The sequence below is a fragment of the Oryctolagus cuniculus genome, chromosome X (assembly GCF_051225735.1).
Source record: "Oryctolagus cuniculus isolate XC-2025 breed Fujian yellow rabbit chromosome X, ASM5122573v1, whole genome shotgun sequence".
Taxonomy (NCBI): Eukaryota; Metazoa; Chordata; class Mammalia; order Lagomorpha; family Leporidae; genus Oryctolagus; species Oryctolagus cuniculus.
The window spans coordinates 91015637-91042063 of NC_142888.1; the positions used below are offsets into that span (position 1 = coordinate 91015637).

The 26427-nt window shown below is 48.1% G+C and overlaps 1 protein-coding gene across 3 annotated transcripts in view; it reads right to left on the bottom strand.

Annotated features, from left to right (window-relative positions):
- DRP2 (dystrophin related protein 2) overlaps positions 1–26427 on the bottom strand; it is a 46956-nt gene that overhangs the window by 13960 nt on the left and 6569 nt on the right. For 2 of the 3 annotated variants that reach the window (XM_002720371.6, XM_051827462.3), the window contains 12 exons: positions 17366–17543; positions 13436–13599; positions 11404–11560; positions 10124–10244; positions 7967–8235; positions 7484–7630; positions 6962–7040; positions 5194–5254; positions 4822–4883; positions 3134–3208; positions 2075–2276; positions 1766–1851 (listed from right to left, as the gene is read on the bottom strand). In XM_002720371.6, coding sequence (XP_002720417.1) covers positions 1766–1851; positions 2075–2276; positions 3134–3208; positions 4822–4883; positions 5194–5254; positions 6962–7040; positions 7484–7630; positions 7967–8235; positions 10124–10244; positions 11404–11560; positions 13436–13599; positions 17366–17482 — 1540 coding nt within the window. In that variant the 5' untranslated portion in view covers positions 17483–17543. Of the gene's footprint in view, positions 1–1765; positions 1852–2074; positions 2277–3133; positions 3209–4821; positions 4884–5193; positions 5255–6961; positions 7041–7483; positions 7631–7966; positions 8236–10123; positions 10245–11403; positions 11561–13435; positions 13600–14806; positions 15010–17365; positions 17544–26427 lie in introns of those variants that run through there. The other variant, XM_051827463.3, reaches the window with a different exon arrangement.

The following is a 26427-nucleotide window of genomic DNA, read 5'->3' on the forward strand; positions in this document are numbered from 1 at the left end:
AGAGAGAGAGAGAGAGAGAGAGAGAGAGATGTGTAAAAGCAGTGCCAGACACAGAAGTGACACTGCTGGGAAGACAAATTCCTCAAGAAGCAAGATGAGGAGCATGGACTCAGGGCACCTGAGCATGACCCCGAGTTGGGCTGCCATACCCTTCTGTGTTTGTGTAGCTCATGTAGTCTGATACTGCAGTAGTCTCTCAATCATCCACACAAATGGAAAGAAACACTGGCATGGATAAGCCAAAAAGAGGAGCTAGTTCAAAACATTTAATCATCTAAAACTTATCTCCAAGTGGTTGGGAAACAGACTATGGTACTTATATTTCAATAGAGGGTGTATTGACCCTTTTAGGATCTCCTCTATCCCTATCCAACCTTAGTACACCTCTTCCAGAGGTCACTGTCTGGCCAGGCCAGACTTCACCTAATGCTTAGACAACACACAGATGTAGAAGACAGACAGCTTGGGTTTGGGTCATGGACCCATTATTGACTACCCAGAGAACCTTGAGCAAGTCATGAAGCTCTGTGCTGCAGGCTCCTTACTTGCAACTGAGGCTCAGCAGTTATGGTCACCCCATCTCAGAGGAACGTTGCGTGAGATTAACAGTATCATGGCAGTCAACATGCTTGGGAAAGGTCCTTCCCTTGGAAAGTTTTCCCAGCCCACTGGGATTTCTGTTCAGATGCAGCACACATTCTTTGCCATTCGGGTTCTTCTCATTAGTTTTTTTTTTTTTTTTTTTTTTTTTTTTTTTTTTTTTTGACAGGCAGAGTTAGACAGTGAGAGGGAGACAGAGAGAAAGGTCTTCCTTTTCCGTTGGTTCACCCCCAAATGGCCGCCACGGCCAATGCTGCACCAATCCGAAGACAGGAGCCAGGTGCTTCTTCCTGGTCTCCCATGCGGGCGCAGGGCCCAAGCACTTGGGCCATCCTCCGCTGCCTTCCTGGGCCACAGCAGAGAGCTGGACTGCAAGAGGAGCAACCGGGACAGAACCGGCACCCCAACCGGGACTAGAACCCGGAGTACCGGCGCCGCAGGCAGAGGATTAGCCTAGTGAACTGCAGCACCGGCCCTCATTAGTATTTCTTAAAAAGTACTTTCTCTCTACTTCTGTCTCCTGCTCTGGTCCATCAATCATCTGAAGTAGGGACCATGTCTAGTTTAAACTACTGGCGTTCACCCCACGTAGCAGAGTAGTCAGCACAGATTAGGATGCAACCACACACACACTGCTATCCCCAACAAAAAAAAAAATTTAACATGTGGAAAATAAGATGCAGATAGAGGGGAAAGTGAAGATCCTATCATCCAGCGAGGTTCAAAACCAGAGTTCAAAATCCCTTCGTAGATGAAGAGAATTGTTGCACTCCAGGTGTAGTGACAAGAGAAGTCTCCAGGAGAATGCGACACGGCTTGAGCTTCAGACTAGGGAAAGACTAAGTCTGATAGGGCACAAGGGAATAGAACTAGAAAGTCTGGACCCTGGATACCCTAAGATGCCAGTGCAGATCCCAGCGAAGTACCAAAAGAAACCAAACCCTCAGAGAGACACTGGGAAAATTATCAGGCCTTTGGCCCCTCCTTGGCCTTTAGCTACTGTGTGTCCTTTGCAATATACTGGACGACGAAGCATCTCAAGGTAGCCTGAGTAGCCCTCTGCTGTGTCAGAAGACCTACCTTCTGCTCATGTTACATCCCTCCTCCTCCTTGCAACACCTCTCCCTCCACCCAACACCACTCCAGACTTCGGAGTTGTACTCACACTGAAGTTTTTCCTTCACTTCCGTGCCACACAGGCATGCGATGCCGGTCTTAAAGGACAATGCCCGCATCTTTCCACTCCGACCACTAGGTTTAAGAGAAGAGTCTGAGAGCATGAGCATACGCAAAGGGTTAACATCTTGGCAGTCATCTTCCTCGCTAAGTTGACCCCAGCAAGGCTCTGTGCCTACTGTGCCTTAAGCTTAGTTGGGTTCAAGTCCACCATGGGAACAGCCCCTTCCCACTCTGCCCACTTGAGATGTCCCCATTGAATTTCATCCTGGAGGCTGTCAGAGCTAAAGGCCTTTACCTATCAAAAACATTGAGGAGCCAGTTGAGGCTCATGTCCACACAGAGTGGCACATTGACCAGAATGCCTCTTTCCTCTTCCAAGCGTTCATATAAGGCAGTCAGGCAGTGAATGACCTCCACCACGTCCATGACATGCTCACTGGCCTGCAGATCATGCTCATTGAAGATCTCCAGGGCTGTGGTTAAAGTTACTAGGTCCACTGCAAAGGAAAGGAAAAAGGGGAAAATATAGCCCAAAGTAGAAGCCCAGGGATTAGACAAGGAGATAAGGCCACCAGCATTAATCTCCAGACAAATTGTTTGCAAGTATGATACAAGCTTGTTCACCCCAAGCAGGGAAAAGGCAGCAAAGGATCCCCTAAATTAATCCGATATGTTTTCTATGCCCATATATTCTTTGACATCTGTTTTAAGGAGATGGGGGGAGGGGGGTGTGAGTAAACTCACCTCCTATGTTGTATTAATTCCCAAGAGATCAGATCCCATTTTAAGTTTCTCTGTCTTTACACAAGTTTCAGCTACAAATAGACTAGTACATGAACCTTCTTTTGAGAACTGTGATGCCAGCTGTGAAGGCACAGGTATGGCTGGGCAGGTGTGGCATTTTAATTACCCCCAGTGCTCCATCAGCCTGGGCCAGGAAGCTTGAATGCACAGTATCTCTGAGAAAGGCCAGAGGGCACATGATATCTGCAGCCACTGGCATTGGCCTCAATTGTTCTGGGGTTGCATCCAATAACCTCAAGATAGCAACCCATGGGCTGGGATACTTTTTGCCACAAAGCAGTTGCTTAATTAACCATGTTGGGCAGGGGAAAAGGGACAAGGAGAAGGAGAGCTGTGAAGTTCCCTTGGAACCAAGTCTGGAGCTTGGAGAGAGTAGAAAGGCCCTGGAAAGAGCAAATGTGGTGCACAGCTGGCATAGCCCAGCCTTTGGAGAGTCCTCACCAAGCCAATGAATAACCCTGGCCACGTGGGATGAAAGTGGGAAAGAGCAGACAGATGAGAAACAGGAGGAGGGGGTGAAGGCCATAGGCAAGTGCAACGGGAGACATACAGCGCAGGGCCTTCTGGACTCTGCGGAGCTTCATGGCAGTGCGATAAGCTGAGAACTTAATGTTGTTCAGATCAGCTGCAAAGAATGGAAAGAGACCCACTCAGATCAGGGAAATGCAAGTTAAAACCACAATGAGATATTATTTTACACCCACCAGGTTGGCAAAAAATAGAAGTCTGACAATAGCAAGTGTCAGCAAGGATGTGGATGAATGAGAATTGCTGGTGGAAGTGGGAACTGATAAAATCACCTTGGAAAACAACTTAATATTGCCTAGAAAAAGGGGATAATCATGGAGTCTACCACTCAGCCAGCTTACATATCCCAGAACAGTAATTTACAAGCATTCTTTGACCAAAATTCATGGTAAGAAATTCATTTTATAATTCAGTATACATACACACATGTATGCATGTATAAACAACTGAATCAAACATTTCTGGAAGCAATTCTTTAGTTCATTGGACAAAGGAAAAGTAGGAAATTAATATCAAATATAACTCTTACTAAGGATCTGCTGCATGCTAATATTTCCTAGTCTGTTTCAGTTTTTCAAACTGCTTGTCACATGCACTGACACAATGTTAGGACTTGCAGACTGAAAAACATGCCCTGGAGAAACCCTTGTATGGATGTACTAGAAGACATGTACAAAAACTCTTCCATTTTAATAAACTAATAAACACTGTTATTAGCTCCAAACTAGAAACTCAATAATAAAATGGATAAAGAAACTGTATGGTACACAATGGATCACTCTACAGCAATGGAACTGTATGAATTATAGTCACATGCATGCACATGGGTAAAATTTGCAACATAATGGTGAGTGTTCCTTAATAGGCAAAGATAAGGTACACAACAGTCACTCTCCTCACAGCCTGCACAGTGTGTTTCAAAGCAGATCAGGTTTCACATCTACAGGCATAATTCCTGAATGGGATGATAGGATGGTCTAGGGGGAAAGGTAGAGCCTCCCACTGAGGAAGGTATAGAGGGAAAGGTAGGAAGGCTGTGGGAGAAAGGACAAGGCACTCACTGACATATTGGTTGGGATTCCTCTCTATTCTTTTTTCTTTGTAACCACTTTATTGAGGTATTATTGGAATACCAAAAAGAAATTCTGTACATATGAATTATTTAATATATAAAACTTGATGAGTCTGGAGATAAATATACATACATTGAAACCATCACCACCATCTATGCCATAATTGCATCCAGCACCTCCAAAAGTTTCCTCCTGGCCTCTTTATTACTGGTTTTATAGGAACACTAAACATAAGGTCTACTATCTTAGCAAATTTTTAAGGATACAACCCAGTATTGCTACTCATCTGCATAATGAAACCTGTGTCCTTTGACTAATATCTTCCTGTTCTCTCCTCCCTCTAGCCCCTGACAACCACCATTCTCTCCTCAGCTTCCACGAGTTTGACTATTTGATATTCCCCATAAGTGATATCATGTAGTGTCTCTCCTTCTATGTCTGGATTATTTCACTTAGCATCATGGCCTCCAGGTTCATTTGTGTTGCTGCCAATGGCAGAATCTCCTTTTTCAAAGTTGAATAGTATCCCATTGTATACAAACACCATGTTTTCTTTATGCATTCATCTATCAATGGACATTCTAGGACAAAGGCAGCTGTATAGGCATCCACCCATACAGGAACCCCACATTCTTACCTAGGGTTTGGTATAACTCTGTCATCTTGGGATGGTCCCAGCATGTGGTCTGAGCCTGGTGGCTACAAACAAAACCATCAATAGCACCAGGGTTCACTCCCCTACCCACCCCCACACACATGTGTGTGCACCACTCAGTGACAGGTTGGATACAAGAAGAAACAGGATCCAAGGGTTAACCCTGAAGATTCCAAAGCACAAAGGTTCATCTTTACCCAGGTACAATCTTGTGCCCTTGAGATGAAGAAGAAAAATTGGACTCGATGGAGGAATCCCAACAGACAAGGAGTGACAGAGACAGGCAGTCAAAAGACAGGCGAGGGAGAGGGTGGGCAGGTGACTGACCCGCATCTGATTCAGATGGTAACTCACTTGATATAGTAGGGAACTTTATTGGGTGAAATTGCTCTTTCCCAGGGAACCTGGACAGAGGCTGGTAAAGAAGAAAGAGAAAGAGAGCTGGCTATTAATGCTCTTCAGGCCCTGCTGCATCTTCCCAAACAGGGGTTCAATCCCAAAAGGGGATGCCTGACTCTTAACAGATCCTGAGGGTGGACCCCAAAACACTTTTAATGAACACACTTCTCTACCTGACATTAGGGCCAGGGATGGGGAAGACGTTGTCACTGATGCCCTAAGATATCAGATATGTGGCAAGGGCATTGAAGAGGATTACCTGACCTTGGCCACCCTGCCAATTTTCTCCCCAAGCAGGCTGCCATTCAACGGCAGGCAGCTGCATTGCTCCTGCGGATATGAAGTGGACACTACTTTCTTCTTGGGACTCTAAGCCCTCGCACCTTCTGTGGTCAAGTTCTTCAGTCCTGTGGGCCAGCAGGGAATGGCACTACCCATTTCCCTCTCTCATGAGGAACTTGGGAAATTCATGCCTGTCTCTTCCCAGTGTCTATTTTCCACATCTTCCAAGAGAGGCTCAGGTTACCTGGCCAACTTTCTCATTGCAAGGTCTAGCTGCATGTCAGTGATTGTGACAGCAAGAGTTTCTTCAGGTCTGTCTGCATGTTAGTGATTATTATAGCAGTAAGTCTAACTGTGGTTAACATTCATTAAGCTCCTACCATGTGCCAGATACCATACTCAAAGCTTTGTGTACCTATCTAGTTTTCTACCTGTATATTCTCACCATCTCCACTGTTACCTCTGGTCTGGGCCACCATAATCCCTTCCCTGGATTACTGCAATGTGCCTCCTAACAGGTCTCCCTGCTCCAGCTCTTGGCCCCAACATCATGGTCAACACTGTTGAAACATAAGTCAGATTGTGTCACTCTTTGACTCAACCCAGCCAAAGATCCTCTATTCCATCCATAATAAAATCTGAAATTCTTCCCTTTGCCTGCCAGATCCTCTATGTTTGGGCCTTCCCTTACTTCTACGCTCTTTGCTCTCTTTCACACAGGTCTGTTAGCTGTTCCTCCAGCATGCCCTTGCCTAAAGAGTCCAGACATTGCTATTCCCTCTGCCTAGTATGCACTTCCTTCAACTTTCCACATAGTTCATTCTTTCACTTCCTTTAGGTTCAGTTGCCACCCTCTTGGTGAGGGTTTGCTCGCCCCACTATTCCAAAATTGCAATGCCCCTCTGCTTAGGTACTACACTTCCTATCCACTCCTTCCCTGCTTTAATTCTTCCCACAGCACTCATCACCATTTGACCTTATACTTCTTTTTTTTTACTTATTTGCTTATGGTCTGGCTTCCCTGCCGAAGGTAACATTTCCAAGTTTAAGGATTTCTGTCTTGCTCACTGATGCAACCCCAACACCTACCTGGTCCATAGTAGGCCCTCAATAAAATATTGTTGACCAAATAAAGTCATTTAATCCCCATAACCTGATGAACTAGGTAACATTTTCCCTGTTTTACAGATGAGAAAACTGAGGTTCAGAAAGGCTAAGCTATTTTGTCAAGCTTGCACAGCTATCAAAGTGAGGCACTGTGACTCAGACCCAGGTCTCTGATTCAAGAACCTATTCTTTTAACCACTATACTCCTTCATTCTCACTGCTTCTTGGATTTCAAGGCATACTGGGCTCCCACCAGGACTCCAGGGGGAGGCAGTACGCTGCCTTGGAAGGTTGCCGAGGTTCTGCTAGGACAAGTCCAGTTTGGCTCACATACAGGAGAGGAAGTGCTGTGACCCCGGCCCAAAGTCCCGGTGGGCATCCTGGAGTTGCTTAAGCCTCTCACCAACTGACACCTGTGGAAAGAATATAGGAAACCAGCGGATTAATCACAACTATTAAGTGTGGGATTCACAGACACCTCCAAGAATCTCTATGAGCTCTCTTTAGACTAGCTTTTGTCCAGTTGCAGCCCCTGTCATCATCACCTAACTCCTAGCCCTCCCCCTGCACTTCCAAGGGTCAGAGAAGACCATCCCTAATTCCAGGCCACAAACACTCTTTCCCTGCCTCTGTTTATCCTGAGTGCCCAAATCTAGACAGACCTTTCTCATTTCTTCATTTGAATCACTTCTTATAGCTTAAAGGATCCTGTTCCCTGGCTCCATGTGCTCTGTTCTCTTTCCCCATTTAAGTCTCATTTCAACACCCCTCCATTTCCTCTGGGCCTGACAAGCTCCCCTCAGGCCTGGTAAGATGGAGGTGCCTTCTCACAGCTCACTGCAGACTGCTCTTCTACCTGTAGCTGTTTCCATCGGCTGTTGATCTGTTCCAGGGCCCGGGAATTTTCCATTGACAGGTGCACATCTGAAATGGCGAGCTGGTGGGCCAGATCATTCACTAGCTTCACTCCGTCTTTCATGGGGGAGAATTCTTCTTTGAAGAGCTAGAAAGCCAAGACCCAAGTGCCACAGCAGACAGAGAGTGGGGAAGAGCAACTATTAGTTACCTCGCTTCACCCAGAGGTTTGTTTCAACAACACAACCTAGGTGCTTGGCTGTTAGGGCAACTAGATTAAGGTTTGGGTGGCCACTATGCTTACCCTCTCAGGAAACCCCAGGGAAAGAGAAGATGGTAGAAGAACAGAGGAGACTCCAGCCAAACCAGCCCCAAATCAGCACATAAACTGACAGCAGCTCCACTGTAGTTCAGGCTAACAATGGAGTCTCAGCAGATCAGTGCATTGGACTGGACTATAGCCTGGGAAGAGGGGCTTGTGTACCTTAATAGCTTGGATGTGCTCTGGGAGTGAATCAATGAAGAGATCGCCAATGGGCTCCCAAGTGGCTCGGACTCCCTCAGCTTGGGTCAGAGTGGTGCTTAATTCCTCCATTGCCCCTTGGATCTCCAACAGCTGCTCCAGAGTGCGTTCAATGTGGCGGTGTTGGTCCACACAGCGGGCTGTCAGCTTCTCCCATAGCTCACTGGCCACTGTCGCCTGCTTCCACACAAAGCGGCTAAGATTCTGGATCCGCTGTCTAGGGGAGGTATCTTCAAGTGCAGGCAGAAATCCACATCAAGCCAACCAGGCAGGGACAGTCCAAGGAAAGACAGAGACAAAGATAACCCTTTGTAAAAAATGTGCGTGTGTGTGTGTGTGTGTGTAGTCATATACAAGTACATATTTTTTTCATGGTTGAGCTCCTTTTGCACATTTAGGGTTTTTTTAGTTAAACTCTTTTGAGATCATGTAGATCACATGCAATCACAAGAAAACATGCAGAGATCATATGATGTGCCCCTCATCCACTTTCCCTAGATGCAAAACGATAGTACAATATCACAACCAGGATTCTTCTGTCAGTGACAAAATCCACCAATTGTGTTCAGCGTTCCTTAGTTTTATTTGTGTGTATTCAGTGTGTGTGTGTGTGTGTGTGTGTGTACATGCATGTATTTAGTCCTGTGCCATTTTATCACATGTTGGCTCATGTATCTGGCACCAGTCAAAAGACCATTTTCTTTCCATTTACTATATCACAAGGATTTCCTCATTAAAAAAAATACAGGCAAGGTAAGTAGTGAGTAAAATACACTAAGAGCTATAATGAGATGAATCATCCAGAGTCCTATTCCCATGACCCTGGAACGTGATTTTGCATCAGTATCTGCTGCTGCTCACTTCTATCCAAAGAAAGGAGGCATTTTATGAAGACCCAACCCAAGAGATGTAGGTTTCACGTGACCAGCTTTTCCATCAAGGTTTCCAATTTGTAAGTCTCCTCTTCTTTCCTCAAACCTCTCTCAAAAGAAGATTCCAAGCCCCCAAGCTCAGCATACTGGAATAATCCTGCTGTTTCTTGAGCTTGTCCTACCTAAGCCCCATTGGGCAGCCAATTTAGTACTAGTCGTCCTACTGAGAGACAGAAATAAACTGAAAGGGTAAGTGGAGTGGGTCGATGGTTCAGTTAATGAAAGATACTTCCAGGCTCTTCACAGTTCATCTCAGAGGACTGACAATTCTTTCTGGAGAAGAGGCCTTGCTGGGCCACCACTCAGACTGCTTGATTTGAATGGAGACCAGGAGTGACCCTCTCTGTCGAGGGAAGGGGCCAAAAAACACAAGGGTCAGTAGAAAAGAGCCACAGTCAGTTTGCCTCTTGAAGCTCACCATGTAACAGATTAGGTTTAAAAAAAAAAAAAGGTTGCCTGCTTGCTGGTTAATGAGAGCATCCCTGCGTGTCCCTCCAGGTGGGGATACAGCAGTGTGTTTAAGAACATACTGTTGCTGGCCCCGTGGCTCAATAGGCTAATCCTCCACCTAGCGGTGCCAGCACACCAGGTTCTAGTCCCGGTCGGGGCGCCGGATTCTTTTCCGGTTGCCCCTCTTCCAGGCCAGCTCTCTGCTGTGGCCCAGGAAGGCAGTGGAGGATGGCCCAGGAGAAGCACCTGGCTCCTGCCATCGGATCAGCGCGGTGTGCTGGCCGCAGCGCACCAACAGTGGTGGCTATTGGAGGGTGAACCAATGGCAAAAAGGAAGACCTTTCTCTCTGTCTCTCTCTCTCACTATCCACTCTGCCTGTCAAAAAAAAAAAAAAAAAAAAGAACATACTGTTACTTTTATTTGCTGAGTTAGTTCAATTCATTTGAGTGTTCTTTTCTCTTTTTCATGCTTCATTAAAAGGCCACACGTGATTCTCCAGAGAGCCACCCACAGCTTTGGGCCACCCACCAGCCTAGAGCTGGCGACCCCTGCTCTAGGCCCTGTTCTCTGATTTTCCTTACAGTGTAAATCATGCCCCTTCCAAACTTTGGACTCCTCGGGGAAAAACTATCCTCCCTAGATAACAGGTGAGAAAATGAGTTTGGGGAGGACAGGAAGACATTTATTTAAGGGTACATAGCTCAAGAAGAAGGGGGGGAATGGAAAGCCACCCACCTTTGCTCTCAGAATGAGGCTCCTCTAACTCCTCAAAGGGGTGCTGGGACAGGAAGGCCTGGGCTGACTCCAGTACAGAGTAGATATAGGGGCCCCGAGATTTGACTTCTTCCATAAATGCCTGTGAGGTTTAGCAACAGATAAGGAAAGTCTTTCAATCGCTTTGAATTCTAGCCTGCATTTGACACCTTTCTTCTCAATGTGACTTGGTCCTGTGGCATTCTCAGGCATCTCTGGGCCACTACAACAAAAGGAGGAACAGCTCTCCTTACAGGCAGGATAACCCTGACACCGGAAGGTCTACTGGGTATGAAGTGGGCCTCCCTAGGCCACACGGCACACAGAAACATAGACACCTTGGTTCTCTGGAAGACTCAGAAAGTTCCCTGTTAAAGGGCTTAGAGAAGTCAAAAGCAGGATGGTAAGGATTTATATTAAAATGTTAATTACATTTTTGTTGAAATAGGCAGACTACAAAATCAAAGTATCCAGCTTGATGAGTTTCCACAGAGTGATTCCAACTGTGTAGCCAGCACTGAGGTCAAGAACTCCGTGGGTGTCCCAGAAGGCCCCCTGGTGGCCCCTGCCAGTCACTCTCACACCCTTCCTTCCCAAAGGGGACCACGATCCTGACCTACAAAATCGCTAATTGGCTTTGCCTGTTTTTAAACTTTATATAAATGGAACCATACACTCTTTTTGTATCTGGCTTTTCACTCAACATATGTCTATAAGACTCACTCATAGTTTTCCTGCTATATTATATTCCATTCTATATTCATTTTAAATAAACATATAATGTTATATTCTGACTATAAAGGCTATATATATATATATATATAACAGAAATATCAGGAATTTCAAAAGACTATGATGAAGGGAACGAAAAAGGATTCCAATTTCAACATGCAGAGTTCACCACAGATAATATTTTGATAGAGTTCCTTCCTGTGTTGTTAAATATACATGTCTCTCATGCACACACACCTATATCTATTTCTTATATAATTGAAATCCATTCATACATAATTTTTTATCCTTTAATTTTTTTCACTGACTACTATATTATATTAATTTCTCTGTACCATTAAAAATCAGGGCAGGATTTTTAGGGAGGTCAGCATGTGACTGGAATGGTAGGAAGGAAAGACCAGGAAGAGCACATAGCCTCCTATGCCTTTTGGGGTGTAAGCAGAGCTACTGGTCTCCCAGAGTCTTGCAGAAGTGACTCCTTCCAGACTAAGAAGCTACTCACCATGACCTCCATGACCATAACCTACCGCGTGTGTCTCCTTCTCCTGTTGCACCAGGGCCACATCCCCTTGTAGGGGAAGCTGAGCTGATAACTCCTCATCTTTTTGGCTGAGCCAGTCGATAATCTCTTGGAGAGGGATCTGGAGTTTTCCGCTGTGGTCCGCAAAGGCCTCCAGGCGAGCACTGCACACAATGGGTAAGAGCAGTGGGGTTTAACTTCTTTTAAAGCCATAAAACATCCCCCCCACCCCGAAAACCATTCATGTGGAATCTTAATATATAAGACTGATTCAAGAGGAGCTGCTCTGGTTGAAGTGGGAGGGGGCCCCAGAGCCCTCTCTCTTCCCCACCCACAGAGGTCCCAAGGCAACTCCACAGGGAACACAGTACTAAACCCAGTGAGTGGGACCATGGCTCTGGAGGCATCCCACATTTGAAGGGCTTGAAATGTCACTTTGTGGACCTCAGCTGCATCTGGCTGGGAAGGGCAGGAAACTGAGCAAGGGCAAGCAAGGTGACAGCTGGCTGGTTCCCCTCTTGCCCTAGCGGAATTCAAGTGATGTCACAGTGCTCACCTGAGCCCACCTGTGAGCAGGAGGGGATTCAGTGAGTGGCAAGGACAAGTTGGGTGGCTGAGCGTGGGCATGCCCACGTGCAAGGATGCATACCAGTATGAGTGTCAGCAGCGCAAGGGACCCAACAGATGACAGAAACCCTGGCTAGATGTTCGAGATATGGAAGCAAAAACATTTGTACCATGTAATTCTTTGTCCGCCTCTCCCCACTCCCAAATGAACCATGAGCCGAGGTCCAAGAGGTAGGAAGACAGAAGCTGCTCAGAGCTGCCTGCAGCCACCGAGGCCACTTCCTGCAGCTGCAAATTATAACTGTCATTATTCATCGCTCCACACCATCTGGGCCAAGCTATTTACCTAAGTTATTACCTCAACTAATTCTCCCGACAACCTTACAGGGTAGGCATTACTGTTGCCTACAGAGAGGTTCAGAGTTTGTCCAGGGCCACACAGTTAAGTCACTGGTAGAGCTATGATTTGAACTGAGGTGTATTTGACTCCAGAGCCTACAACAGAAGCCAGGGGTTTGGGCTTGCGTGATAGAGTCTGGAAAGGAAACATGGCAGGTGTACATACAGGGGCAGGGGAAAGAGAACGGATGCAGAACTAGCTTTCAGGCTCTTCGTGAGCTGCCCTTCGCCTGAGGAGGAACAGCCAGGCTGCTAACCCACGCATGGGAACGGAGGGCAGTAGAGGATGGGACCTACCAAGATGGAGGACAGCTCTGAGCAGAAGAGGAGGACTGACTAAGCCTTTCCTTCACCTGCACATCAGTACTTTTAATTTTAGGAAGCATTTTCTCACACTGGAACCCTCACGACAAAGCCATGAGGTAGTGAGGACAGGTAGTATATACCCCCATTCGTAAAAACTGACGCCAGTGGAAGCTAAAATTCGGAGAACTCAAACAACTCACCAAGATGACACAACTACTTAAAACTGAAGCTGAACTCTAAGCCTCCTGATTTTTTTTTTTTTTTTTGACAGGCAGAGTGGACAGTGAGAGAGAGAGACAGAGAGAAAAGTCTTCCTTTGCCGTTGGTTCACCCTCCAATGGCCGCCGCAGCCGGCACACCGCGCTGATCTGATGGCAGGAGCCAGGTACTTATCCTGGTCTCCCATGGGGTGCAGGGCCCAAGCACCTGGGCCATCCTCCACTGCACTCCCGGGCCACAGCAGAGAGCTGGCCTGGAAGAGGGGCAACTGGGACAGAATCTGGCGCCCTGACTGGGACTAGAACCCGGTGTGCCGGCGCCGCAAGGCAGAGGATTAGCCTACTGAGCCACAGTGCCGGCCCAGCCTCCTGATTTTAATGCAGGGCTTTTTCCCAAGTGCCAGAGAAGGCACGGGAGAAGTGGATGGCGAGACTGAGGACGGGGGACACACAGGCTGAGAGAGCAATGCCAAGCTGCTGTTGCAAACGGAGCCCAACCATGTCCCAGGCAATTCCTTAAGGCACCTGCTTCTGTGGGCCAGGCCTTACCGGAGGTTGTGACTCTTCTTCTTGATTTCATTCCAACACAGATTCATGGCTGCCGGTTCCAGGGGGCCAGCGGCACCAACAGACCCGTTCAACAGCTTTGGACTTAAGCAGGGAACCCCGGCACCATCTTGAGGAGGTGCAGGGGTGGTGACGGCAGCTCTAACCTGGACAGAAACACAGATATCCTGTGATCCCTGGAGTGCGCCACTCCCTGGTTTGCAGCAAGCCAGGGGAGGGACCAGTGTGAGCAAGGCGAGAGAAGGGCTGCTCTCAGCGCTCAGAAATCCTATCCTCTGTTGTGTACGTTCAGGGAGTGAGATACAGAAAGACTCGGCAGCCCTGGTCACGGCAAGGTGTGCGCTTGGTCCCGGATGATTGCATAAGACTGCTGACAGCTATGGTGATTACTCTGCTTAGTGTAAATTCTGCCGGGACCACTGCCCAGGTGGGATCCTGGCGGTGACTTGATGTCCAGCAGAAAGCTGCTCAGGATTTCCCAAAGGCTAGCGACCACGACCTAGCAATCCAGGCGAGCTGCAAGCTCGTACTTCGCACAGTTCATCCAGCCTTCTAGAAAGAGAGTTGAGAGGCTGCACCACAGAGATTCAGACAGCGAGCAAGCAGATCACCAGAGCGAGCGACCTATAATAGAGGTCCTGCTTCCCGAATGTTCCCAGGCCTCAGTGTCCCCTCCTCTTTCCCCACTCACACTTCCCACCACAACTGGAAGCTTGGAAGTAGCCCTAAAGAGCACTACTCCTCTTCCATGGGGTGGGGCAGGGCTAAAAGAACATTCTGGAGCCTGCTGCCCAGAGGACTCTGACCAGAATCCTCAGCCAAGATGCAAGCCACACAGCCTGCCTGAATCTGGCCTGGACCCTCCGGCTCGGAACCCACCCCTTGCCCTCTGGGGTACTGGTAGGGCTTTTTTGGGGGGGAGGGGGGATTCTGGAGGAATGCACTTATGCCAATGAGCCCTTAAGAAGGTAGCTACTTAGAGCACAGCGCTAGGGCTGCCCAGCCAGGAGGCAGGTGTGGGTGGAGAGAAGAGAAATTGGAGGAGGAAATAAATTTCAGCCTGGGCTGCTGCCCTGCTGCCTGGGGAGACGCACTCACCTGCCTGCTTGTCCACCTACTTGCCTTTGTGTGCAAGGAAAATGGCCCTATTAGTGGCTGGGAGTCCTCTCCTCTCCTCCGTCCTGCAAACCGTATTTCCTCCCCACACCAGACCCACCAGGCAATTTAGGAAAGCAATCATCCCATTAAAACCACAGCCCACAGCCGCACTGTGAAAGAACAGTGAGGGAGCTGCCAAGCTCTGGGCAAAGCTTAGAGCTCAGCCACCCTGCGGCCCCACGGGGCTGACCCTACCTGTGCTGCCGGGGGGGTCTGTGGCAGGATCAGGCAGCTCCATGGTTATGGCCGGCAGGAATCCGGACGCAACGCCTGGTGAGCCGCAAAGAGGCAGAGTCCAGACGGACTCTGAGCAAGGCTACTCAGGGAGGCACACAGAGCTGAGCCAGGCCAGGAGGCGGGGGGCTGGCCCCCTGTTTGTTTCCTGACCCCCCAGGAATCCAGAGGGGGCGGCTATGTCAGGACCTGGCCGGTGAATCACAGCTTTGTCCCTGGGGAATTCCGGCTTGCTCCCAACCGGGCCCACCAGCCGAGGGCCAGGATGGCCTTCCCAGACTGGCAGGGATGGCGGGAGTGGGACTGGGCATTCCATGGCGCTAAGGAGGGCCACGCGGGGGGCAGCTTCTGGCCATCTCTTTTCCCTTTCCAGGGAACATGCACAGGGCTCCCTGCACCTCCAGGCGCAGCCCTCCCGAGGTGGGGGAAGGATCAGACCCCCATGGGGACAAACCTCTGGGCTGGCAGGAGGCTGGGCTTGCCCAACAAACCTGTCCTCCACTGGCTGAGCCCCTCAGACAGCGAGGATCGCGGGTGGCACCCCCGGGACAGAGCCACCGCACGGCCGCATTTGATTATTCTCAAATGAGATTCATGGGAGCCCACGGTGAACATGTGGGCTGCTCGGGCCTCACCCAGAGACGCAGACAACAGTGGAGGAAAGCCACAGCCTGCAGGCCTCTCGCTGCTGCTGGGGAAAGGGGTGGGGCCTGGAGCGCTGCAGGGGAGGGAGTGAGCACAGCGGGATCCCTGGACAGGGAGGCTTCTGTGCCCAGCCTCGGCGACCCAGGGACCCCAGGGAAATCCTTTTCCCATCAGCCGGTACCCCTCCTGGAAATGGTCCCTCTTCTTCGCTGGTGTTTGCCGGGGGAAAGGTTAACATTCCCAAGCTAGGCGCCCACACTTCAACACGAAGAGCAAATACGTGGTTTTTACCAAAAAGGGTTCTGTTCCCATCCTCGTGTATCTCCCACAGTTTTCTGGGCTCTGCACAGCTCCACATTGTTTCCATGCTGAGCCCCACCTACAGGAATACTTGCAACAGCTGCCTGACCCTTCCTGGGGAGGTCTAGGGTGGAGCCAGCTGGGGTGGCTGGGGGCCGGCAGGGAACAACAGGCCAAGAGCTGGGAGTGGCTCTTGCCCTCCTGCTGGCCGAAGCTTCACTCATGCTGCCATATTTGGGCTCAAGCCAGTCTCACAGAGTCTCTGGGCTGGGGGGTGCCCCAGAGTTAGAAAGAGGCCCTTGTGGCCCAGCCACAACCCAGCCATGCTGGCTCTGGGAGAAGCGCCCATAATGAGCTGGGCCCCACCCATGGTAGCCTTTCACTCCCTCAGGCCTTCTGAGTTCCCTATCCCTACCCAGCTCCCACACTCCTCTCAGTGCCCTGCACCCCGAAGTCCCCGCAAACACTCGAGCCCCACCCAGCAAAGGCAGGTACACAAAGGGCAAAGCCCGGGCACTAACTGCCTCTCTGTTCCCTTTCCCTGTCAATACCTTCTACCTGTTTGTGTCTCACACTGGGCTCCCAACCCCTGACACAAAGGCAGCAGGGAAGGCAGAGCAACCGGACTGCAGTCAAAGAGAGGGGTTGGGGCCGGTTACTCAGGTCTCTAAGTTGACCCTGGCTTGGAGATGATGTTAGAGGCAGCGCTTTCTGGCTAGAGATGGCAAACAGCTCAGGGAAACCTGCGCCTCATGCCTCAGCACTGTGTCTTGCTCTCATGCTCCCCCAAAGCGGGCTCCCCAGCACCCACAGTCTCCCTCCGTGCTGCTGCCTCTCTCTCTCTCTCTCTCTCTCTCTCTCTCTCTCTTTCCCCTCCTCCCTGGGGATTCAGCTGCTGCCTGCTCCCCTGGCATCGCAGCCCATCTGTGAGACCCCAGGAGACACAACACTGGAGGGCGACCGACTCGAGGTGTGCTTCTGTGTCCCCTCGTCCAGTCACCTTTCCCTGGGTCTCTCTCATGTTCAGGAAGGCGGGCTGCCCACGCTCAATCACTGTCTTTCCACACCTCCTCGACCCACCTACCAATACACCCAGGCAGGTCCACAACCAGCACCACCGTACTCCTAGGGGAGCAGAGACAGAGAGGCGGGCAGGAAGCTCCGGGAATTCTAAGTGAGGCTAAGGCAGGAGTTGTGAGGAAGACTGGGCACTTGAGAGGAAGAGCCAGCGGCAAGAGAGAGCTAGCTCCTTGCAGAACGTAAGGCACGCCATGGAGAAGCCAAGCAAGGGAAGCTCCCGCCTCAGCCTGCGCCACGCCCTGAAAAAGCTTGCTGCACTGCGACCTGCCCACATCTGGAAGTCTTAGGAGGTTAACATGCTTACCCCCCTTCTGTGCCCTATGCCCCATAACAGGCCTCAGGAGTGACAAGGGATGGAGCCGGAGGAGGCCCCATGTTATCCGAGGGGTTTATGTATACAGAGCACCCCTTCTGAAACACAGCCACCCCGCGGGCACACACAGATCCAGTGTCCACTTGTCCTCCACAGGTCTTTGGCGATCAGCACACTCTTACCTGAGCCTGGGGGCAGGTGCTTCGGAGGCTGCTGCTGTGGTGGAAGCGGTCAGCTGCCCTCCACTCATGACATCGTGGGAGGGTGTAAGGGCATCCCTGCATGACCATCGGTTGCATCAGAACAAAGGCTCATGGGGGGTGAGAATGGGCACTGCACCTACTGTTGAACATAAAGCACCTGGAAGAGTAACAAGGAGAACTTCAGAGGCCAGCCCTGGAGAAGGCCTATGGTTGCAGCCCCTACCCAGAGGTAGGGTAAGTAGGGTAAGTAGTCAATGTTTACTGACCTACCCAGTAATTCTTGCCAGACCACCACACACCATGAGACTCTCTTCTCAATTATTGATCTACCAAGTATTTCTCGTTTGCCTATTATGCTTTGGGCTAGAGCCACAAATATGAAGTGCTATCTGAGATGGCATCACCTGGTAGCTGGGGGGAGGGGCATGGGTCAGGGAGGCAGTCATGTAAGTCACTAATTGTAACAGATGCAGATGTGGCAAATGCTATCATCAGGGTTTGACCAGAAGGCTTGACGCACACAGAGTGGGAACAGCTAGCTACCTGAGACTGTACACAGATTTCCAAGAGATTGCATTTGAGATGAGTCCCAAAGGATAAGTAGACGTTTGCCTATGCACAGAAAGTCATTCCTGGCTAACCAAGCCACCTGTGCAAACGTGGGTGTCCCCAAAAGGCACAGCGTGTTCAGAGTACAGTGAGTTGAGAATGTCTAGATTGAGGAGGCACAGAGATGAAAAAGACACGGGGCCTACCCCTGGAGCGTCCACAATACAGAGCAAACCAACATGGGAAAAATAAAGGCCATAAAGTGTTATTTGCATTAATAATAGAAGTTTTTATGTAATAGAAAACAGAGACAGATGAGGGAAAGGCAAGCTCTGTCTGGTCATGTCGAGAAAAGTCTTCACAGGGGGCAGGTGTCATGGCGTTGGTTCAAGTCCTGGCTGCTCCACTTCTGACCCAGCTCCCTGCAAAGGCGCCTAGGAAAGTAGCAGAAAATGACCAGAGTGCTTGGGCCCCTGCCACCCATGTGGGAGACCCAGATGGAGTTCCAGGCTGCTGACTTCAGCTAGACTCAGCTCCAGCCACTGCGGCCATTTGAAGAGTGAACCAGTGGATGGAAAGTCTCCCTCTCTCTCTCTCTCTCTCCCTCTCCCTCTCGCTCTGCCTTTCAAGTAAATAAAACAAAAATCTTCAAAAACCAAGTCTCCACCGATGAAATGTACTTGAGGTGAGTCATGAAAAGAAACGGGATTGCTATTAGACAGAGAAGATAAAACAAAAAGAACATTCCAAACAGTACAAAAATAAAATGTGCACATGCTCAGTGTTAGCAGAGTACCAGGTAGGTGCCTTGTGGGAAGCAGCAGGAGATGAGGCTGTGGCCAGCTTGGGCCACGCCTTGAATGACAAGCAGAGGATTCGGGCTTTATCTTATAGACAGTGGGGAGGCACAGAAGACTTTAAGCAGGAGAGTGATGTGGCCAGATTTGCATTGTAAAAGAGCCCTCTGCCTGCCTTGTGGAGGGATTCTCCCCGGGGAAGAACCCATGCAGAAGCCATTCCAAAAGGCAAGCAATTGCAGTGAGAATGGAGCAGATGGCAGGCAGGGTCTGAGACACACTGAAGAGGTAAAACACACTGGGCCCAGTGGTTAGTTGGACGGAAAGGGTGAGGGGGATGAAGGAGTCACATTTTTCTCATTTGGGAGCTGGGTGCAGAATATTGCCAGCAGCGAGGGAAGGAAGTGAGGAGAAGGAGTGAATCTGCTGTGGTAGGGGGTGAAGGCAGTGTTTTGTAATAAGCTGTGCTTGAGATAGATTCAGCTTTAGATGTCAGGAGCCCAACTCAGCAAAAGAGAGACAGGCGCGAACGTTTTAGGTGTACAAGCCACTTGATGGTTTAGTGACTGCACACAAATATGATGAAAATGGGTAACCAGGACAATAGTGCAAATGATAAAGGTGATTTCCTTAGTGCTGGGCACAGACAGGCAGACCCGGACCCAAAGGAAGAATTGAGCATTTCTGCTTCCTGATGCTGGGGACCAAATAGGCACCATTTTTAGCCTCTATCCCAGTGGGTCCAAACATTATAGATACAGGGCTCCTTCATAACATTCAGAAACTAAATCTCACTTCACCCACTCACACCCACAACAGTAGCTGTACTTTGAGAACTTACAGAGTGAGAAAACACATTTAACGATCTATGACTCCTTGCATTAAGCACCCTTCCCTCTTCCACAGGGGTCCATGGTACAGAGATTGGGAGCTGTTATGGATCACAAGGGTGCAAGAGTTTGTGGTGTGAGGGACACTTCGCTGTTGTCAAAGTGCTTGGAGATGACACAGCCACACAACTCCTCATTCCCAAGAAGATTCCACAAACAGTTAGATGGCTCCTCTGTGATGTGGCACCGACGACATAAAAGAATTAGTCACTCAGATCAAAAGTGAAGTATTTCTATGGGCATGTTATGAGCATAAAAGCTACAAAAGGGGCCCGGCGCTGTGGCTTTGTGGGTTAAGCCACTGCTTGCAGTGTCAGCATCCCATATGGGCACCGCTTTGAGACCCGGCTGCTCTACTTCTGGTCCAGTTCTCTGCTATGGCCTGGGAAAGCAGCAGAAGATGGCCCAAGTGCTTGGGTTGCTGCATCCACATGAGAGCCCCAGATGAAGCTCCTGGCTCCTGGCTTTGGATTGGCCCAGCCCTGACAGTTACGGCCATTTGGGGGAGTGAATCAGCAGATGCAAGATCTTTCTCTGTCTCTTCCTCTCTCTCTCTCTCTCTCTCTCTGTAACTCTACCTTTCAAGTAAGTAAAATAAACCTTTTTTTAAAAAGCTGTAAAAGAGCTTGCTTTCCAACCTCTTCTTATATTATTAATTTTATTTTTGCTGATTACACATTAATGAATGTTCTTTACAGAAAAACTAAAAAATACAAAAAATCATAGCAATAAAGATAATTCATACTATGAACACCCACGCATAACCATTATTAGTAGATATGAAGCTTTACAGGAGTTTTTCTATGAAAAAATGTGTATGGAGGTACATATATAGAACTTCCAAAAGTTCATGAAAAAAATGGGACTTATTTATTTATTTATTTGACAGATAGAGTTATAGACAGTGAGAGAGAGAGACAGAGAGAAAGGTCTTCCTTCAGTTGGTTCACTCCCCAAATGGCCGCTACGGCCGGCACTGCGCCAATACGAAGCCAGGAGCCAGGTGCTTCCTCCTGGTCTCCCGTGCGGGTGCAGGGGCCCAAGCATTTGGGCCATCCTCCACTGCCTTCCCAGGCCACAGCAGAGAGCTGGACTGGAAGAGGAGCAGCTGGGACTAGAACCCAGCACCCATATGGGATGGCGATGCTGCAGGCGGAGGATTAACCAAGTGAGCCACAGCACCAGCCCGAAAATGGAATTAAAAGATAAGTTTAATGGGAAGCAGTCCACACAGCAGACTCATAGAATGACAAATGCCCTAAACAGCACTCTGACCTCAGAATCAGCCCCTAAGGCATTCGGATCTGGCTGAAAATCCCATGAGAGCATTTCAGGCATGGAAAGCCAAGACATAGTGGCAAAAACAGTTCTGCATGAAAGATATCTGTGAGTGAAATCCCAGTGGAAAGAATGGGCCATCAAATAAGGATGTACTTTTCTCTGAATGGAGGAGAGAATTTCCACTTTGCTTATGGCCCTGCTTAAATACTGATGGAGTTTGTGGACTCAAAAGGCTTCCATAGCCTTGGCAGCCTCGGGTGGTCACTGATATAAAAAAAAGAGTGTTAATTGTTAAATCAACAACAGGAGTCACCGTGCATTTGCTCTCCAAGTTGGACCTCTGTCCTTAATGTGTTGTACTATGAGAATTAACAGTAAAACTAGTCTTCAAACCATACTTTATACTTTGTGTGTCTGTGTGGGTGCAAACAATTGAAATCTCTACTTAGTATAAAGTTGGTCTTCTGTATATAAAGTCAATTTAAAACGAATTTTGATTAAAAATTGAATGGGAGAGGGAGTAGGAGATGGGATGGGAGTACAGGTGGGAGGGCGGAAATGGGGGGAAGAACCACTATATTCCTAAAAGTTGTACACATGAAATTTGAATTAATTAAATAAAAACCTTCTAAAAATAAAAATAAATAAATACATTGATATTAAAAATATAAGTTTATTTTGGGGGTAGCATTATGGCATAGCAGGTAGAGCCTGTGATGCCAGCATTCCATATGGGCACAGGTTCAAGTCGCAGCTGCTCCACTTCCAATCCAGCTCCCTGTTAATGACCTGAGAAAAGCAGCAGAAGATGGCCCAAGTGTTTGGGGCCCTTCCACACATGTGGGAGACCCAGATGAAACTCCTGGCTCCTGGCTTCAGCCTGCTCCAGTCCTGGCCATTGCAGCCATCTGGGGAGTGACCCACTGGATGAAAGATCTCTCTCCCTCTCTCTCTCTCTAACCCTGCCTTTCAAATAAACCTTTTTTTTTGTTTTTAAAAAATGTTTATTTTTTTTAAATACTGAAATTCATGTTTAGTTTTTTCATAATATTCATAATATGCATTTTTCATGAGCTTTTTAAAGATCTCTCTCTTACTTTCAAAAGTAAACTGTCATCATATGTTGTCTATAACTTTTTAGCCCTGCTTTTTTTTCACTTGCCATAACATGTTATGTTTTTAATTTTAATTTTTATTTTTATTTGTTTATTTAAAAAGCACAGTGAGAGAGAGAGAGAGAAAGGGAGAGCTAGAGAGAGAGAGAGATCTTCTATCTACTGGTTCACTCCCCGAATGGTGCAAGGGCTGAGGTTGGGCCAGGCTGAAAGCAGGAGCCAGGAGCTCCATTCAGGTCTAAGTGCAGGGATCTAAGCACTTGGGCCATCTTCCACTGCTGTCCCAGGCTCACTAGCAGGGAGCTGGATCTGAAGCAGAATAGCCAGGAGTTGAACCCGGCTCCCATATGCAATGCTGGAGCTGTAAGCACTGGCTTAACCCACTGAACTACAATGCCGGTCCCACATGGTTGTTTTAGAACAATGATTTAACTACTCCTCTTAAACATGACTTCTAACAGCTGCATAGGTGGTACAGCACTGAGACTGAGGCCATGGGCGCTGGCATTGGACAGATGTAGAACCAAATCCATACTTCCAACCCATTAGCAGTGAGGCCTGGGAAAAGTTAACCTCTCTGATCCTTAGTGTCCTCATCTGTAAAATAGGGAGAACAACAATACCGTTCTCATAGAATTCTTATAACGGTTAAAAGTGAATAACTTATGGGGCTGGCACTGTGGCGCAGCAGGTTAATGCCCTGGCCTGCAGTCCCAGCATCCCATATGGGTGCCGGTTCGAGACCCGGCTGCTCCTCTTCCCATCCAGCTCTCTGCTATGGCCTGGGAGAGCAGTAGAAGATGACCCAAGTCCTTGGGCCCCTGCACCCGCATGGGAGACTCAGAAGAAGCTCCTGGCTCCTGGCTTCAGATCAGCGCAGCTCTGGCTGTTGCAGCCAATTGGGGAGTGAACCAGTGGATGGAAGACCTCTCTGTCTCTCTCTCTGCCTCTCTCTGTGTAACTCTTTCAAATAAAATAAATAAATCTTTTAGAAAAGTGAATAACTTATTTAATTAAGGCAGTGTCTGGCAATAGTGTATCGTTCAATAAGTGTTAGTAATGTTGTATTCCATTGACTGGATGTAACACATTTATTTTCACAATTAGACATATGTTTATAGTTCTGTTTTGTAAGTCAAACTGTAGTGAACATCCTTGTGCCTTGTACATATTTGTGATCCTTTCCTTTGGCTAATTTCCTAGAAGGGAAAATTCCTGGACCAAAGGTGGAGAACCAATTTCAGACTTGTGACACATATTTCTTAATTGCCTAGGAAAAAATTATATCACTTTATACTACCGCCAGCAATGTATAAGAGTGCCAGTTTCCCAGCACACTTGCCAATGGTATGTCTTCTTACTTTATTTGCCAACTTTGTGAGTGAAAATGGCATCTCAAAGGTTACTTTGCAATACCTTAATGACTAGAGATGCTTAACTTTCCCTACATTTTAGTGGCCACTTGTATTTTTTTCTTTTAGGAAGGATCTCTTGTGATTCATTTCTTTAAGGCTGATTTCCTTCCTTCTCATTCCTCTATTGTCCTAATGCCAGGTGGATGCAAAAATAAGATAAACACAGGAGTCAAAGCAAAAATAAGGTAAAGCCAAGAGGCAGAGAATTCAGATCTTCTAATCTCTTCTGGGCCTAGCTTGGCAATGCTATTTTCAGACTTTGCTCCTGACCATGACCTCAAATGATTTCACCTCTCTAGGTCGCGGTTTACTAATCTGTCAAAGGTTAATGCTTAAGGATTGCTGTGCATCAAAACATTATCAGTCCCTGTGTTTTTTTTGTTTTTGTTTTTTGACAATCAGAGTAGATAGTGAGAGAGAGAGACAGAGAGAAAGGTCTTCCTTTTGCCGTTGGTTCATCCTCCAATGGCTGCCACGGCTGGCGCGCTGCAGCCGGCACACCGCGCTGATCCGATGGCAGGAGCCAGGTGCTTCTCCTGGTCTCCCATGGGGTGCAGGGCCCAAGGACTTGGGCCATCCTCCACTGTACTCCCTGGCCACAGCAGAGAGCTGGCCTGGAAGAGGGGCAACCGGGACAGAATCCGGTGCCCCGACCGGGACTAGAACCCGGTGTGCCAGCGCCGCAGGTGGAGGATTAGCCTAGTGAGCCGCGGCGCCGGCCAGTCCCTGTGTTTTTATAATACGCTTTTGTCTTCTGCTCTACTGTCTCTCGATATCCTCGGTGCAAAATTGTAATTCCATTTCACAGACAAGTGAGACACAAGTGGACATGGGCTTCCTGATTCCTGGGCTGGTGCTTTTTGTTCTACACAGAGAGTCTTCTGCCTTTCAGTTTATCTCCGTCCTGCCCCACATTACCACCCGCATACACTGATTTGCTTCCTATTCCTCCTTTGAACCCGCAGAGGCTGTGGGGAATTGAAGATGAATCAGACTTGGTCCCCAACTGCTCAAATATAGGGAATAAGACATATCAACAGCAACAAGAAAGGATAAATGAGGAAAGAAAATGATTCATACCCTATGTGGGACACAGAAATCGTGCTATATGAGGTAACAGAGGAAGCAGTTTTCCCTTCTATTTGGAGGGATTTAGGGTGTATTTCTGGAAGAGACGCTTTTGAGCTAAGGTAAGAGAGAAGACACATGGAGACACATGGAAAACTGTGGCAGTGGCAGGTGCTTTAGGGTAGAAGTAACTCTGCTCTCCCCTGCACGTACTGCTAGATACCACGCTAGGGTTTTGTGCTGTTGGAAATACTCTTTCCTCAGTTCTAGAAGGCACGCATAAGCCCTTCCAGGAGGATTCAGGGCAGAGAACACTTTTTCGCTTGGGCAGAAATAAAGGCTTTAAAAACATGTGGGAGGGGGCTGGTGTTGAGGCGTGATGGGTTAAGCCATTGCCTGCGACCCAGGCATCCCAAATGGGCGCTGATTCAGTCAGCCCCGGCTGTTGTGGCCATCTGGGGAGTGAACCAGTAGATGGAAGATTTCTCTCTCTCTCTCCCCCTTTCTCTCTGTAACTCTGCCTTTCAAATAAATAAAATAAACATCAGAATTCCAGCATGAAAGCTGGACAAGGTCCATGCCTGATCCTCATTTATATCCCATATATTTTTAACACAGTGATAGGCACAGAGCTGGCACTCAGTGAATGTTTTCTGGCTTGGTTTATTGAATAGAATTCCAATAAGGTAAGTGCACAATAAGGTAAGTCCTCAATTTTGTTGGTAGAAATCTTAGGAGGCAAAAACAGAATGGCTTTGGGTAGACATATGAGTGAAATGATGTATGCACAATGTTAGTATTTGAAGTCAGACTTGAAATGGCAAAATATTGCAAGCAACCTAAATGTCTATTACTAGAGCACTAGTTAAATAAATGATTGTGTATCCATACAGTTGAATTCCATACAACTATTCAAAAAAGAATTAAGAACTCTTTTTGTGCCCAAGTGAAATGGTCCCTTGAGATATTTTTAAGTACAAAGAAAACAAGAAAAAAATCAAGGTGGTTAGTCCGCATTTATATAAAACAGGAGAATATGTGTTTATAGTTGCAATAAAATAGCTTTCAAAGTATACAAATTAACCTGCTACCCTTGGAGAAGGGAACTGAATAGTCAGAGGTGAGAAAAATCTCTCCATTCCTTTAGCATTTTCCCTCTTCTTAAAAATAAGACACAAAATATACTTACCAAAAAGGCATAAAGCATTACACAAAGTATATTGAATTGTTCTACAGCAAGTCCCCATATAATCACTGCTCAGCTGGAGAAACACAATTATTACCCACACCACAAAAGTCTCCTGTTGTCAATAGGAGCTAGAGTTTTTAAACTGAATATCGTTTTTTATGTTTAAAAATATTTATTTATTGGCCAGCGCCGCGGCTCACTAGGCTAATCCTCCGCCTTGCAGCGCCGGCACTCCAGGTTCTAGTCCCGGTCGGGGCGCCGGATTCTGTCCCGGTTGCCCCTCTTCCAGGCCAGCTCTCTGCTGTGGCCAGGGAGTGCAGTGGAGGATGGCCCAAATGCTTGGGCCCTGCACCCCATGGGAGACCAGGATAAGTACCTGGCTCCTGCCTTCGGATCAGCGCGGTGCACCGGCCGCGGCAGCCATTGGAGGGTGAACCAACGGCAAAGGAAGACCTTTCTCTCTGTCTCTCTCTCTCACTGTTCACTCCGCCTGTCAAAAATTTATTTATTTTATTAGCAAGACAGATTGACAAAGAGAAAGAGACAAATAGAATGAGATCTCTCATCTGTAGGTTCACTCTCCAAATGCCTGCGACAGCTGAGGTTGGGGCAGACCAAAGCCAGGAGCTGGAAATTCAATCCAGGTTTCCCACGTGGGTGGCAAGGACCCAAGTACTTGAACAATCACTGCTGCGTTGCAGGGTACACATCAGCAGGAAGCTGAAACCCAGAACAAA